At 58.4% G+C, this 15,639-nt stretch overlaps 1 protein-coding gene across 1 annotated transcript in view; it reads left to right on the top strand.

Annotated features, from left to right (window-relative positions):
* Tafa5 (TAFA chemokine like family member 5) overlaps positions 1-15,639 on the top strand; it is a 167,010-nt gene that overhangs the window by 109,093 nt on the left and 42,278 nt on the right. Inside the window, exon 2 of the mRNA XM_042697970.1 lies at positions 11,200-11,349. Coding sequence (XP_042553904.1) covers positions 11,200-11,349 — 150 coding nt within the window. The remainder of the gene's footprint in view (positions 1-11,199; positions 11,350-15,639) is intronic.

Raw genomic sequence — 15,639 nt, 5'->3', positions numbered from 1 at the left:
CCTGTCCGTGACCTCCCACTGCCACAGAGAAGCCCGGCCTGTCCGTGACCTCCCACTGCCACAGAGAAGCCCGGCCTGTCCGTGACCTCCCACTGCCACAGAGAAGCCCGGCCCCCACCCCTGCCACGCCACATATACCGCAGTGTCAGCATGGCCCATGTGTCCCCAGGGAAGCCGCTCTTTCACCTCATGTTCAGAGCTCGGGGACAGCTCGGGGGCCCTGCATCATAGGATCTGTGCCTTCCAGAAATGCATAGATCAGCACCTTCCTCCTCCGTGCCTCATCCAGGTGACTTCATGCATTTCAAACACAGCGGATGCCCTCCGCCATCTGAACTCCTGCCTGGGAACCACGAGCTCGTGGGTGACACATGTTTCTAATTAACATAGATTAAGGCTAAGGCTAGTCCACTCATGGTGTTACTCCCCCTCCCCCTCCCCCCCCCCTCGGCCCCATGTCATATGATTCCAGTATTAATCCCGGGAGGGTTACCCTGTACTCTATCTATGCATTCCTCCTTCTTTCCTTCAAAACTGGTGACCGCTGGCCCTTTTGCTCGCTCTGTGGTTTTGTCTTTTGTAGAGCGTCTCTCAGGCAGCCTGCAGCCTCTCCATACTGGTCTGACTCGCTTAGCGGTATGCATTCAAGTTTCTGCAGTTTCTTTTTATGGCTTCGTAGCTCGGTTTTTGTTATCATTGAATAACATCCTATCATATGAATGTGCCCAGATCTGTTTACCGGTTTACCTACAGAAAGACATCTCGGCTGCTTCCGGTTTGGGGAGAATTGTGGCTAAATCGGCTCAGATGCTCACATGTGGCTTTCTGTGTGTGTGTATGTGTGTGTGTGTGGAGCTTTTCAGCTCAATTGGCGAGGCACCTCAGTGTGGTTTTTGGATCGCATGGGAAGAGAATGTTTAGCTTTGTCAGAAGCTGCCAGCTGCCTTCCAAGTGGCTGTGCTGTTTTGCCTTCCCACAGGCAGTGAGTAAGCTGCACTCCTCCCTCAATGCTGCCAGCGTGGGTACTTTCCTTTTAAGTTTTTGCCATTCTAATAGGTGTGCAGTAGTTCTCGCTGTTTCCTCTGAAGCTTCCCGGTGACTGAGGTCTAGGAGGTAGGTCACATTTTTTTATGCGCTTGTTTGCATTTGGGGGGAAAGTTCTGTTTGAGATCCTCTACTGTTTTAATTGGGTTGTCTGTATTCTTCCTGTGGTGTTTACAGTGGGTTTTGGTGGTGGATTTGGGGGTTTGGGGTGTGTTTCTTTGGTATATTGTAGATACAGTTCTTCATCAGGGATGTGGTTTGCAAATGTCATCTCCCGATCTGACTGGCCCTGTCATTCTCTTAACAGTATCTTTGCTGCAGAGCAGAGGTTTTTAGTATTAGTGATGTCTGATTTATCACACACTTTCCTTCATGGATTATGTGGTTGGTGTTTTATCCCATATCACATCACCAAATCCCAAACCCACATGGATTTGTCCCCCATGTTACTTCATGAAGTCTCGTGATAATCTGTTTTGTATGTGGCTTTCCAGTCCATTTTTGAGTGTCTTTGTGAAGGGTGCGACATCTCTGTCTAGATCTTCTTTCCCGCTGGTGCAGCCCAGGTTGACGGTCCATCCCTTGCAGTTACTCTCAGGCCTGGGTCATGGGTCAGCTGATAGTATTTTCAGGTGTCTGCATCCACTTCTCTTTCTACTGTCCTGTTTCACCCCCCGTGTTTCTGAGGGAAGTTCACAGAAAGGACTCAGAATGAATAGCTCAGTGTTCCTGATCGATTGGTGATGGTGAGCCTCCTGGGCTCCTGAATTTGGTTCTTAGTAAACATAACCCTTCTGAATGGGCTCAGTGCAGCCGAGATGAGGCTTTCAGCCACTGTGCCCAGGGGATGAGACTGGCTAGTCCTCAGAGAGCTGGCCACAGGCTAGGCAGGTGTGTGGTGGAGCAGGTGCATGGCCGGGTGGATGTATGTCAGGTGCATGGCTGAGCAGACCAAGGCTGCCTGCAAGTGTTTTGGCTTCCTTTGTTCCTCCTACTGGGCAGGCAGAGAAGCAGGCTCAGAGAGGGTGTCTGTCTGAGTGTGGGGGGCAGGTTGCGGTGCTGTTCCCGTAGACTCTGCTGGGATGAGACAAGAAGTAGAATCCTGGCCTGGCCAGGTCTGGCCTACGTGCTCTAGGGGGCCTCAGGGCCAAGGCCAGCTTGGGAAATGGCACACAATGGCCAGGGCATTTGTTGGCTTTATCCCCACATTGTCTGCTTTGGCCCCCTCTTCAGGACCAGGCCACCTCCCCTGGGGGAGGGCCCACGGGGCTCCTGCCCACAGCACTGCGTCTCCTGTGTGCTCTGATGCTTTCTGGGCATCTCTCTCACCACGGACCCTGTGCCCTGCTCCATCTGCCTCTGACCTAGCCAAGCACCTGCCTGGAATCAGAATGACCCCTCCCCCTCTCTCCCTAGGCGTGACCTTCATGGAGAAGGAGGTGCCTGGGGCTGGGAAGGTGGCTCAGTGGTAGAGTGCTTGCCTCACATGCATGAGGCCCTGGGTTCGATTCCTCAGCATCATATAAGCAAAAAGAAAAAAGCTGGAAGTGGCGCTGTGGCTTAAGTGGTAGAGCGCTAGCCTTGAGCTGAAGAGCTGAGGGACAGCGCCCAGGCCCAGAGTTCAGGCCCCATGACAGGACCCCCCCCCCAAAAAAAAAGGAGGGGCTCGTGTGGCCCCTCCCGATCGGCAGTCCTCATTGTACTGTTGGTCTGGTTGACTGTGGGTGCCAGGCCTTGGGGCCCTGGCTTCCCCAGACCAGAGTCAGGAATGACAGCCTCAGTTACCAATCTCAGTCCCCTAGCCCAGGATTCTTTCTAGAACAGGTCGCCACTACCAGCATCAGTTCTGCATCACTGGTAGCATTTTCAGGAAATATCAGATAGATTTGTGTTTTTGCCAAAACACAAATGTTAGGTGTTTCCAAGGTTGAAGTGTTAATTAGGCAGAGGCAGTGGCTTTGCTGTGTCCCCTGCTGGGAGACAAAGACTTATAGTCACAGTACTGAACAGCAGGTGTCACCAGCCCTGGGCAGCAGCTGCACTTCCCCTGAGGTCACCTGGCCTGGGGGGGGGGGAACCACCGAGTCTGTGGGGAGCTTCCCACTGCACGGGGAGGCCGGCCAGTGAGGTCCTCAGAAAGGACAGGTTGACCTGATCCCACTCAGAGCCTCGCCTGCCAGTCCCTGCCCCTCTCTGCCTCCCTGTCCCTCCCCCTCCCTGTCCTCCCCTCCTCCCGTTCCTCCCCCTCCCTGCCCCTTCCCTGTCTCTGCTTCCTGTCTCCCTCCTCTGGGCCTTGGTCCTTGCTGCTGGTTGGGTAAAGTACACTTTATTTCCATGTCCTCAGTCCCCCGAAGCAGTTTGAAAGACACACGAATCCATTGAAGATCTAAGTGAGGATGTGTTTTATAAAGTGAGTGAGTTGCTAGTCTAGTTACTCTGCAGGGGCTGGTGATGCTGGGTATATTCTGGGTGCCTGTGTGTGTCTGTCAGCACATGCTGGTCACACACAGATGCACACACACACACTACGCGTGCACACACGCACGCACACACACGCACACACACGCACACCATCCCACCTGGCCTCCTTTCCTGCCATGGCCTTAGCTGCTGTGGCTATGTCCTGTTTCCACTCTGGACTTCCTGGACAGACACTATTGAGATAAGCAGGAGGAATACGATCCTGCTGATTCTCCACATCCACAGGGCCGCCCGCCTCCTGACCCTCCTCCTGGCACTGCGCGGGCAGGCATGGCGCGGGCAGGCATGGTTCAGGCAGGCACCGGGCGGGCAGGGCACCGTGGTGGGGCACGGTGTGGGTGGGCATGGCACAGGCAGGGCACCGTGGGGGAGCAGGGTACCAGGTGGGCAGGGCACCTGGGGAGATGCAGGCTGGACCACGCACCTTGCTCTTTGGACCCCAGCAATGACCAGGGAGCCCCGGTAGGCAGGGATCCTGGGGTCGTCCGTGAGGTTCAGGGAGTGGGTCTGGAGGCCACTGGGTGAGGCGCGCGTCTGATTCAGAAGCTGGGGCTCTGCTTGCAGGATGAGCTTGGCTGTTTGTGGCTGGAGGGGGGCTTGCGGGCTGACGCTGTCCCCTCTTCACCCAGTGTCGTTGCCCGGTGGCGTGCACCCAGTGCGGGATGCCACGGGATGGGGTGGGACATTCTAGGAAAGGCCACTCTGCCAAGGGCCTGTTTCCATGGCACTGGGAGAGAGAAGCTTCCTGTCTCCTGGCTGCCACTATCCCTGCACCGCCTGAGCACTGGTTCCGAGCCAGCCCCCGCCACGCTGGGAGAGACTCACGGGAAAAAACGGCCCCACCGGGCCGTGTGCTGACCTCTGCAAAGCCGTAAACTAAGGCGTAATTGTAACTGTGGTGTGGCAAAGGCACTCCGGTTCCCGGCCGGCTCTGGATGGGCCCTGCGGCCGCTGCTGGGCCCGCCAGGCGGGCAGCGCCTCGTGGATAGCCATACCGAGGGAGATGGTCGACTGGGAGCCAGCTAGAGCGGGGACTGCTCACCAGTGGGCGTCTCGGGGCAGCCTTGGCTGCCTGGAGGCGGACAGGAAGTGGGTGCCCGTCTCCTCCGTGAAGGGCCAGAAGTGAGCAGCAGAGCCAGGCTTCGGGGCAAGGCCCTGGGTCCTGGGTGGGTGAGACTCCCCCCCCCACCCCCCGCCGGCTCTCAGCCCCAGAGATGGAGGCAGGAGCTCCGCTATGCGCTCAGGCTCAGCTCTGGATTCATCTTCCCCAGCCAGACCCTGAGGACCGGCTAGAGGGCGTTCCACGGAGTCCTGCTTTGCCCACACCATTGGTGGGAGGTGATGGCCCGCCTGCTGGGTGAGGCAGAGGCAGTCAGAGTGTGTATGCTCTCTTGTCCTTGAGAGCACATCTCACAGACGGGCAGGGACCCTTGGGACCCCTGCGTCTGGGCAGACTTGGGCTTGGGTCACAGGCAGACCTTACAGCCAGCATGCCCAGCCAGGGTCCACACACAGCCCCTGGGCAAAGAACAGCTTCTGGTAGGACCGAGATAGAAACATAGGATCCAATTAAGGGCACTGAAAGGTATTTCAGCCTGTGGCTAGGAGAGACAGATCCTTGTCACTGAGTAATGGTTGTTCTAGGAGGTTCTAGGCCGAGCTACTATAGTGCCAAAGCAGTTAGAGGTGTCCGCAGGCAGAGCCTGTCTGTACTTGGCCTGGAGAAGGCTGGAAGGGGCACATGGGAGGCCGGGGTCCCAGCCACTCCACATGCCCTGTCTCTGCCTCCTCTCTCCTCTCCCCCACCCTGGAGCCCTGCTGCTCCTGACATGCTAGTGAGTGACAGGGCCGTCCATCTTGCCCAGATTGATGTCGGCCTCTCTGGCTCTTTCTTCCTGGCCCTCCCTGCTCAGGCCCCAGGCTCTGTCCAGCCTGTGCACCTGTGGGACCAGTACCTGGCTGGTTTGGGGACACTCTGCACCTGCCCTCTTGGGACTCCACCAGACCAGGTTGGGAACAAGGCCTTGTTCTGCTCATGATTTGAAGCCAGCATCGATGGCCACAGCCTCTCCCCTACCCCTTAGTGTGAAACTGCTCTTCTTTCTACCTGATACGAAACACTCAAACCACAAAGGGTGCCAAGGCCACCCAGATGCCATGAGTCAGCCTCCCTTCCCTGTCCCTCCCCAAGGTCCTGCAGGATTCACACAGTGCCTGTAATCAACGGGTGAATGAATGAAAATGAGTGCAAGAAGAGGGACAGGAGCCCGGCTCTGCCCGCAGCACCTGTATCCCCAGCTATGCCCCCACCACAGCCTGTCCAGGGACTCGAAAAACCTGGTGGAGCCGGAACTGCCCGCCGAGCGCCGAGCGCTCCAGAGGACCTGGGACACTCTCCCGGCCGCCTCCGTTAATTCTGCAGCACGTGGTGGTTTCCATGTTCTGGCTTCTTCTGGCAATGGTTAGTGAAAGATATGGCCTAATGTGCAAATCAGAAGAAATGTAAACAAACACAATCATGACAACAGAAACATTAGGTCCTCCACTGCCCTCCACTGCTCCACAATTCCTCCCCTAGAGAGAAACATCCCCACCTTGGTGGGCCTCTCTCTCTTCTGCTCCTTGGATCCTGGGCCTGCCCTGTCTTCCCAGGAGAAGGCTGTCCTTCCCCTGTCATGCAGGCTTCCTTGGTGGCTCTTCTGTGGTGTGGCGGCCTAGGGAGACGGGCCTGGCTCACTTTGGTTCAGCCACACTGGGTCCCTGGCTTGTGTTTTCACCAGCCTCAGGCCAAGGGCTGTCCGTGCACTCTTCCTGAGCAGGTGCCCCCAGGAAGCCCCGGGGCAACCTGCACCAGAATTTTAGGATAAGCCAAGCCATGTTTTCTCCAGGGAGAGTTGGCCTGGACCTGGGCTGGGGTCTTTTAATCGATCACCCCAGCCTGGCAGGCCTAGTGCGCATCTCTGGACCACACAGCTTGTCCAACGCCCTGTGTGCTGGGCTTCGAGAGGGGTCCTTCTAAAGATCTCACTCTTGCTCCGTCTCTCCTCTTGCTGTGGAGCTGATCTTCAGCTCACCTCTGAGCTGCTCCACACCAGAGTTGGGTTTTGCAAGGTATCTCACGTACTTAACTGGCTCTGTGGAAGCCGCACTATGGTGGAGAATTTGATACTGGGATTTAACAGACTTGATTGCATTAGCACTCAAATATTGAGACTTTTATACTTCATGGGATCTTAAAGAGCGTTTTTCCTGCATTAATCTTTGTACTACATGTCTATAGGATCGGGGATGAAACTGAACATGGGTCACTTAATTTGCGAGTGCATTGTAGAACTAGCAGGTTTGAAGTGACGTCGAGAGCTATGATGCAGAGTAGCTTGGGTAGACGGATGTGTGGACTTGATGCGACCTCCTGCTCATGACGGGACCCCATTCATCCCTGCACCAGGAGGCCTCACCATGCCTGCAGCGGAGGCCAGAGTTGGCTGAGTGTCTGGGTGGCCAAGCGGGAGTGCACCATCATCTTCCCAAAGTGACAGGAAAGCAGGGACAGTACCCTAGGAGGCGTGTAGTGCAGGCCAGGGATAAGCAGGCCCCAGGAGGCAGGGGTGGGAACTCTGGACTTTGGATCCCCACCCTGAGACAGTTCGGGCAAGCCAGGATGGTCAGAGACATTCTTCCTCGTCCTTGTCACTCATGTGCTTCTATGATGAGCTGCCTGCTCTGACTCATGCTCAGAACTTGCACAATGGCTACCTCACAGAGACCGGGACCCACCTAGGACCGAGTCCTTGAGAGGCCAAGGGGAGCTCCTTCCTGATCTTTCAAACAGTTCAGAATTCCTGTGGGTAAAGCCAAGGATAAAGGTCAGGTTGGGGTGTGGGAGCCCAGCCGGGTGCCTGAACCACTGCAGCAGTGTGGTTGATGGATAGATGTGTGCCCGTGCCATGTTTTGACCAGGATTGATGTATAGATGTGTGCCCATGACGTGTTTTGACCGTGGTTGTTGGATGGCTGTGTGCCCGTGCCATGTTTTGGACTCAGGGCATGTCACTCTCACTCCTATTTTTTTGTTCACACCTGGTAATCTGCCACTTGAACTGTTTCCAATTCTGGCTTCTTGCTGGAGGTAACTGGAGGTAAGAGTGTCTAAGATGTGTCTACTCAGCTGCCTCCAAACCTGGGACCACAGCAGCTGGAGTAGCTCAGATTCTCAGTGTGAGCCACAGATACCCAGCTCAACCAGGATCCTTTCTTTAGAGCAGAAGCCATGGACCGGCTCAAGTAAACAGATGCCCCCCCCTCCCTGTGTCTGGGCGGCCAGCGCATGAGCCACATGGTTGACTTTTATCTCCCCAAAGACACAGCTGTTTCCTGTTGTGCCCCCAGACTCCTGTCCTGGAGGGTAGCTGTGGCACTGTTGGAGCCAGGCCGTGGAAATCACCTACAGGAGGCATGCTGGTGCTTCAGAGGCTGGGGATCGGTCTCTGGGAGGTGTGTCTGTCCGTCGGCCCCTACCACTGTGCATTTAGAGAGGGCTGCTGAGTTCTATGCAGATGACACCACAGACATGACCTCCTTAAATGCTCTCCTCTCAGTTCCCAGTGATTAGCAGGTCGTGACACAGATTTGAAAATTGCCGGCCGCAGCAGCCTTCCCCTCCCCCCGTCTTCACTTGTTCTGTGAGTAGCTGCTGTCCTCCACCCAGCGCCCCCCCTCATTGACAGGGAGGGAGCTGATCTGGATCCTACCACACCCCACTAAGTCCTTTTGCTTCTGATCCTGGTGGAGTTAGAGGCTCTGGGTTCATTAACCTCTCTTCCCCGTTGTAAGAACCTCGGCTGCTGCCCAGAGGTCCTGCAGCATCCAGCACAGTTCAGAGTAAATGACCAAGTCACACTGGCCACTGACCCAGGGAGACCCCCGGGTGCCCCCAGCCCCACGGAGCCTTCACCTGAGGCACAAACTGCAGCTCCTCCTCTCCTGTCACACCAGAGACGTTGTGCCTGTGTCCTTCTCCAGGTGTCCCCCCTGGCTGGCAGCCTTGTGTGCCCCTGTGGATCACCTGAGGGTTCCACCAATGTGTTTATACCCCTGGGTCTTGTGGCAGCCCTCAGTGGCCAGAGGCGTTGCCCGGAGGCCTGGCTAGGAGGGCATGCCCAGCACACAGTGGACCAAGAGTCTGAGGGTACATCCCCAACCTCATCCAACTCCTGGCTGACCTGGGTCAGGAAGGTGCCAGGTCCTGTCTGTCTCTGCCGGGCTCCTGCTTGGTGCTCGAATCTCCTCGGTGGCTTTGGAAAGCATCGCCAGGTGTGTTGCCAGCCTCAGGCCTGGGCCCTGCTGGCCTTCTGGGATCCACCTTGTTTTCGTTCTAATCCCAGCACCCTGCCGACACTCACCACAGCTAAATGCCATCCACTGCTCGGGCCTGTCAGAGTTGATTTGAATCTTTACTCTGTCATCCATCATATCAGGACACCCGTCCAGATTTGTGTCACAGCCTCGTTGGACTAAATGGCCCATCTGTCTGTGCCCAGAGCTGGAGGTAGCCCTGCAAATGAGGACCCAGGCTGTGTCTCGCCCCCCCTGCCCTGCCGGCCCCCAGGGCCTTCTCCCCATCCGCCCAGGGAGTCCTGGGTGCTGGCTACTGAGCATGACCCGAGTTCCCATGCTCGGAGGCTGCCAGCCTGGGCTGTGCCCACCTGGAGCCCTGGCGCCCCTCCCCAGCACCTGTGGGGGGGCTGGCAGGTGTGTGGCACACTATGTTGGGGGGGGTGATGTCCTCATGTCAGGGGCTGCTTGGCATTCCAAAGACCTGTGTCCAGCCATCCATTGTGCCTAGCCCTGAGCAAAGCGTGCCCGAGACTGGAGCGGACCGGTGGCTATGTGCAGGCTGCCCGCAGTGCCCGCCCTGCCCCGGGGCCACCGGAGTCCCGAGACCCACAGGTCCCCTGAGGCTGAGTGTGGCAGCCTGGCTCCGCGGCCTGTCCGTGGTGGCCGTGGGGGCCTCTGCCGCGCCTTGAGTCCCAGTCAAGTGCACGATGGTAGCTTGTGGGAGAGCTGCAGGAGCAGGGCTGGGGGAGCTGCGCCCGCTGGTTGCCATCCTCAGCCCCCCGCCTCCTCCTTGGCCTGGCGCCCCTTCCTCGTGGTGCCTGGTGTAGCTCCAGGAGCTGCCTGGGAGCCAGCACTGGGAGGCTCCAGGAGCCGTCTTCTAACCACTGCTGGCATAGACCAAGGTCCAATCCCCGACCCGTCCTGCCCGTGCTTCCCACTGACCGTGGCGTGGCGGCTCTCTAGGTGGGCTGGGATCCCCATGTGCTGCCATCCCTGACTGGAGGGAGCCCCCCCGGTCCCCTGATAGCGTGGCCACGATCCTCAGCACCACGGCCTGAGGGCCGGCTCACAAAGCAGCATGGAGTGGGCACCCACCCTGTGCTGAGAAGAGCCTGGGGTGAGGGGGGCACGCTGGCAGGAGCGATCGAGAGGCCGGCATGGCCTCTGTCCACAGGGGGGCCAGGTTCCCGTTGTTACAGGAGGCTCTTGAGCGTGGCACTGTCTGTATGGTCAGCGGTACGCTCTCACGGTTACTGGTCTGGCCAGGCCACAGTTACCATTGGAGACAAGACTTAAAGAGGGTCACTCCTGGTTGGAATTCCCTCTCGGCTCACGTGCCCTCTCCTGCAAAGCCTGGGCCGGCTCCAGGTCTCCAATTCTCCCTGGATCAGGAGAGAAGTGGAGGACAGGGAAACAGAAGCCAGCAAAGCAGCGCGGGTCAGGGTTGAGGGCGAAACAAGCTCTTCTATGTGTGTGGGTCGGCCTGGGGTGTGTGTGTGTGTGTGCGCGTGCGCGCATGCACACGTTTGTGCATATATGCTGGCATGGCCAGGTGGGCTGTGTACATCCAGGTGTGTACATCCGTGTGTGTCTGTGTGTATGTGAGTGTATACACAGGCCTGAGTGCCCCTGTGCTCAGGTGTACCTGTGTGGCCTGCATGTCTGACAGGCCTTGGCCATGTGTGCCCCAGTGTGTCTGCATGCTTGTGTGTGTGCACATAGGTGTACACACAGTGGTGTGGATGGTACTTGTGTGGAACTGAGCTTCTACCAGCTGTGATGTCTGAACTGAGCCTCCACCAGCTGTGATGGGTGGACACCTGGGCCTGCTGCTGGTGCTGGTGCTGTGCCCCCGGGCAGCCTTCAGCACCCCTGGGAGGGTCTGGCCTGTGCATGGACTCCCAGTGCCGCCTTGTGTGGGGACGGAGACGGAGTCTCAGCTTGGCGGTGGAGCCCCGTGCTCTGTGCAGCCAGTTTTCTCCTGTGACGTGCAGGGGGCTGGGGGAGCGGGAGCCCCGTCCTCTGTGTCTCGCTCTTTCATTTCCGGTCGCAGCTGAGCTGGGCCACGTTTAATTTCCTGTCTGCGGAGGCAGAGCTGACTGGAAAGCATGGGGTGGAGAGAATGCAGGGCCCCACCTGACCCGGCGCTGGCTTTCAGAGTGCTCTCCCCGGCACCCGTGCATGGGTTTTAGACGTCTCCCTGGAGCTGGGTGTCCCTGCCTTTTGCGCCCCTCAGCCGATGGCACTGGGTGGGCCTCGGGCTGGGCTCTGGGCCGTGGGCAGGGTCCGCGGGGCTACGGCTTAGCCACTCAACTTGCCACCACTCCTGTCTTGTAGGTCAGCTGGCCGCCGGCACCTGTGAGATTGTGACCCTGGACCGGGACAGCAGCCAGCCACGGAGGACAATTGCTCGGCAGACAGCGCGCTGTGCATGCAGGAAGGGACAGATCGCAGGGACCACGAGAGCCAGGCCCGCCTGCGTGGACGGTAAGAGCCTGGCACAGAGCAGTCACCAAGGGTGGCATCCTAACAGCCATCCCAGAACGACCCCAGGCCCACACCCCACGTCACCCTCCCCACCTGGTCTTGTCCTCAGGCTGGCACATCAGTGAGATTATGCCATGGGCAGCATGGCTGGCACACACCAGGGCTCCTTGCTCCCTGCCACAGCTGGCACTGGTGAAGGGCAGCGGACGCCAGTGTGGTCTCCGGGGACTGTGGAGGGCAGCAGGTGCCAGTGTGGTCTCTGGGGACTGTGGAGGGCAGCAGGTGCCAGTGTGGTCTCTGGGGACTGTGGAGGGCAGCGGACACCACTGTGGTCTCCGAGGTGCCCTCTTGTCGACCTCATGGGGCCCCGGGTCCAGCCTGGGCCCTCACTTCCCCCACTGTCTACCCATGGGCTCCAGCTCCCCGGGCTCACACCCTGCGGCTTCAGCTGCCCATGGGCTCCAGCTCCCCGGGCTCACACCCTGCGGCTTCAGCTGCCCATGGGCTCCAGCTCCCCGGGTTCACACCCTGCGGCTTCAGCTGCCCAGCTGAGGCTGCACCCCTGCCCTTCTGCCTGGTCCGTCTGTGCTACAGGGCCCTAGGTGTGGGCAGCTGGGGAAGGAGGACTGATGGGTGCTAAGCAGAGGCCAAAGTGTCCTGTGTGTGCACAGGTGGGTGAGCATTGTGTGTGTGTGCGTGTACAGGTGGGTGAGGCATCGTGTGTGTGTGTGTACAGGTGGGTGAGGCCTTGTGTGTGTGTGTATAGGTGGGTGAGGCGTTGTGTGTGTGTGTACAGGTGGGTGAGGCGTGTGTGTGTGTGTGCACAGATGGGTGAGGCGTTGTGTGTATGTGTGTGTGTGTGTGCACAGGTGGGTGAGGCATTGTGTGTATATGTGTGTGTGTGCACAGGTGGGTGAGGCGTTGTGTGTGTGTACAGGTGGGTGAGGCATTGTGTGTGTGTGTGCACAGGTGGGTGAGGCATTGTGTGTGTGTATATGCACAGGTGTGTGAGGCATTGTGTGTGTGTGCACAGGTGGGTGAGCATTGTGTGTGTGTGTGTGTGTACAGGTGGGTGAGGCGTTGTATGTGTGTGTACAGGTGGGTGAGGCATCGTGTGTGTGTGTGTACAGGTGGGTGAGGCGTTGTGTGTGTGTATATGCACAGGTGTGTGAGGCATTGTGTGTGTGTGTGTGCACAGGTGGGTGAGGCATTGTGTGTATATGTGTGTGTGTGCACAGGTGGGTGAGGCGTTGTGTGTGTGTACAGGTGGGTGAGGCATTGTGTGTGTGTGTGCACAGGTGGGTGAGGCATTGTGTGTGTGTATATGCACAGGTGTGTGAGGCATTGTGTGTGTGTGCACAGGTGGGTGAGCATTGTGTGTGTGTGTGTGTGTACAGGTGGGTGAGGCGTTGTATGTGTGTGTACAGGTGGGTGAGGCATCGTGTGTGTGCGTGTACAGGTGGGTGAGGCATTGTGTGTGTGTGCGTGTACAGGTGGGTGAGGCATCGTGTGTGTGTGTGTACAGGTGGGTGAGGCGTTGTGTGTGTGTGTGTACAGGTGGGTGAGGCATTTTGTGTGTGTGTGTGTGTGTGTGTGTGTGTGTGCACAGGTGGGTGAGGTATTGTGTGTATATGTGTGTGTGCACAGGTGGGTGAGGCATCGTGTGTGTGTGTGTGTGTGTGTGTACAGGTGGGTGAGGCGTTGTGTGTGTGTGTACAGGTGGGTGAGGCGTTGTGTGTGTGTGTGTACAGGTGGGTGAGGCATTGTGTGTATATGTGTGTGTGTGCACAGGTGGGTGAGGCGTTGTGTGTGTGCACAGGTGGGTGAGGCGTTGTGTGTGTGTGTGTGTACAGGTGGGTGAGGCGTTGTGTGTGTGCACAGGTGGGTGAGGTGTTGTGTGCGTGTGCACACAGGTGTGTGAGGCGTGTGCGTGTGCACAGGTGGGTGAGGTGTTGTGTGTATGTGTGTGTGCACGTGTGTACAGGTGTGTGAGGCGTGTGTGTGTGCACAGGTGGGTGAGGTGTTGTGTGTATATGTGTGTGCATGTGCACAGGTGGGTGAGGCGTGTGCGCGTGCACAGGTGGGTGAGGCGTTGTGTGTATATGTGTGTGTGTGCGTGTGTACACAGGTGGGTGAGGCGTGTGTATATGTGTGTGTGCGTGTGTGCACAGGTGGGTGAGGTGTTGTGTGTATGTGTGTGTGCACAGGTGGGTGAGGCGTTGTGTGTATATGTGTGTGTGTGCGTGTGTGCACAGGTGGGTGAGGCGTGTGTATGTGTGTGTGTGCGTGTGTGCACAGGTGGGTGAGGTGTTGTGTGTATATGTGTGTGTGTGCACGCACAGGTGGGTGAGGCGTTGTGCGTGTGCACAGGTTCTTAAGTCCTGGGAACTGGATTCCGGGCATGCTGGGTGGAAGCACGGCACACCAGGTCCCGGCCCCATGCCCCGTCTTCCTGACGTTGATTCTTCCCAGGATGAGGGGCTCAGTGGCCGCAGCCCTGCCTTTCCCTTCTGCCCCTCTCCCTCCTCCGCTCCCTCCCTCCCCTCCTCTCCCCGTGGGAAGCTGGGTCTGGCCTGATAACGAATTGAATCTGGGATTGTGCATGGAGACTCTGTCCTGCCTGCCTCCCGGGAGCCTGCGGTGCCCCAGGAGCTGGGTCCCAGGGACAAATTAAAACCTCACAGTTTCCAAGAGAGGCCAAACAAATGAGTTAGCTCGCGGTTTCTGCACAGTAGGCATTTTCCAGGCGGCTCTCTAATTTAATTTTTGCTTTTCTATTTCCTTGCTCTGCCTGCATTATCCACTTCCCGGCGTGTGGGTCTGGACGGAGCGTGCTGACCGCAAGCAGGGCCCCGCCGAGCCGCTTCACGCTGACCCTCGCGTGCCCGAGATGCTAGGGCAGCGCTGCCCCTGGCATCGGTGCTCTCCTTAGTAGCCAACGTTTTGCTGCTCATAAATTTTTCTCCCATTCATTTGATGAAGGCATGTGCTGTGGTGCCAGGGGTCTGGGGGAGGGACTCTCAGAACACTTAATCCATCACATCCAGTGTGGAGGGGGGCTGCTTCTGCCTGCCTCCCACAGACAAGATGCCTCCTGAGGGAGACTTCCAGTGGGGTGTTGAGGGATGAAGAGGAGCTCCATCTTCCGGCACTGGCGGTAAAAGCGAAGCATCTGGGGCTAGTGTACTCAGCTCCTCTCTGAGTCAAAGCACGTTTGCATGAGCCTGTCCCAGGACAGTAGCAGAGCAGATCAGTGCACAGAGCCACAGGGAGAGACGGGACAGTGGACTGCATGGCCTCAACACCTCTCTGACCTTCACGGTGCTGCTTCAAGGTCACCTTGTGACATCACCCTGGCCACCTGGACAGAGCGGCACCGCCAGTTGTGTCTGCACGTGCTTTCTGTTCCCCTCTCTACCAGGCCGTCCCGACCCTGTACCACACCTCCGCGGGCCTGACCCTGCCTGTCACCGGGCAGAGCCACCCGCCTGCCACTCCCTCTTGTGGAAGAATGTCTCTGTGTCTAGCGGAGCGAGGAGAAGGTTCTTGCAGCAGCAGAGCATGGGGCTCGGCGAAGGGCAGGCAGGGGCCACCGTGCTAGTCCTGGGCAGCATGTCCTCTGGGAGCGTGCAGGCGGGAGCAGGCTGGTCTTGGGTAACTGGGCAGCTAGCCCCAGCAGTGGACACCATGGACTGCAGACAGGAGCTCCGGAAGCTGGCTGTCCTCCTGCCCGGCCAGCGGTGGTCTGCCCAGGAGGCTCCTGAAGAGCCCGCAGGCTGACACGATGGGCACGTGGTGGCCCTGGCCATGCAGGGCCGGCCCTGGCCATGCAGGGCCGGCCCAGGCTGGAATCCATGAAAGACATTCTCTCCAGCACAGCCCAGGAGGTGTGACCATCCCAGAGATGAGGTCCAGCTTGCTCTCCAGCCTGGGCCCCACGCAGTGGGTGTCTGTGGGTGGAGCCCATGTCTCCCCCACACCCAGGCAGCAGCCCCTCCTCCTCAGGTTCTCTGGGAGCAAAGTAAGATGCACAGAGGCCTCACGATACTCAACCCGGGCCATCATTCTTCCCAGGCACAGATCCTTGCCACACAGGAGCCACGCACACGGTGGATGAAGCATGGGGCTCTGCTGGGGAAGAAGGGACGGGAGGTGGGCATAGGTCCCTGCCTGAGGGCTGGCCATGGACAGTCAGCTGCTGGGATGCTGGCTGAGGGCTGAGGCATGGTCCCTGGCTCAGACGGAGAGTTGACCCAGAAGAGCCAGGAGGGAGGGGCCGGCACCGCAGAG

This window comes from Dipodomys spectabilis, unplaced genomic scaffold (genome assembly GCF_019054845.1).
Source record: "Dipodomys spectabilis isolate Male_0828 unplaced genomic scaffold, ASM1905484v1 ptg000230l, whole genome shotgun sequence".
NCBI lineage: Eukaryota > Metazoa > Chordata > Mammalia > Rodentia > Heteromyidae > Dipodomys > Dipodomys spectabilis.
The sequence above is the reverse complement of the archived record's forward strand: the minus strand, read 5'-3'. Positions and strand labels throughout refer to the sequence as shown.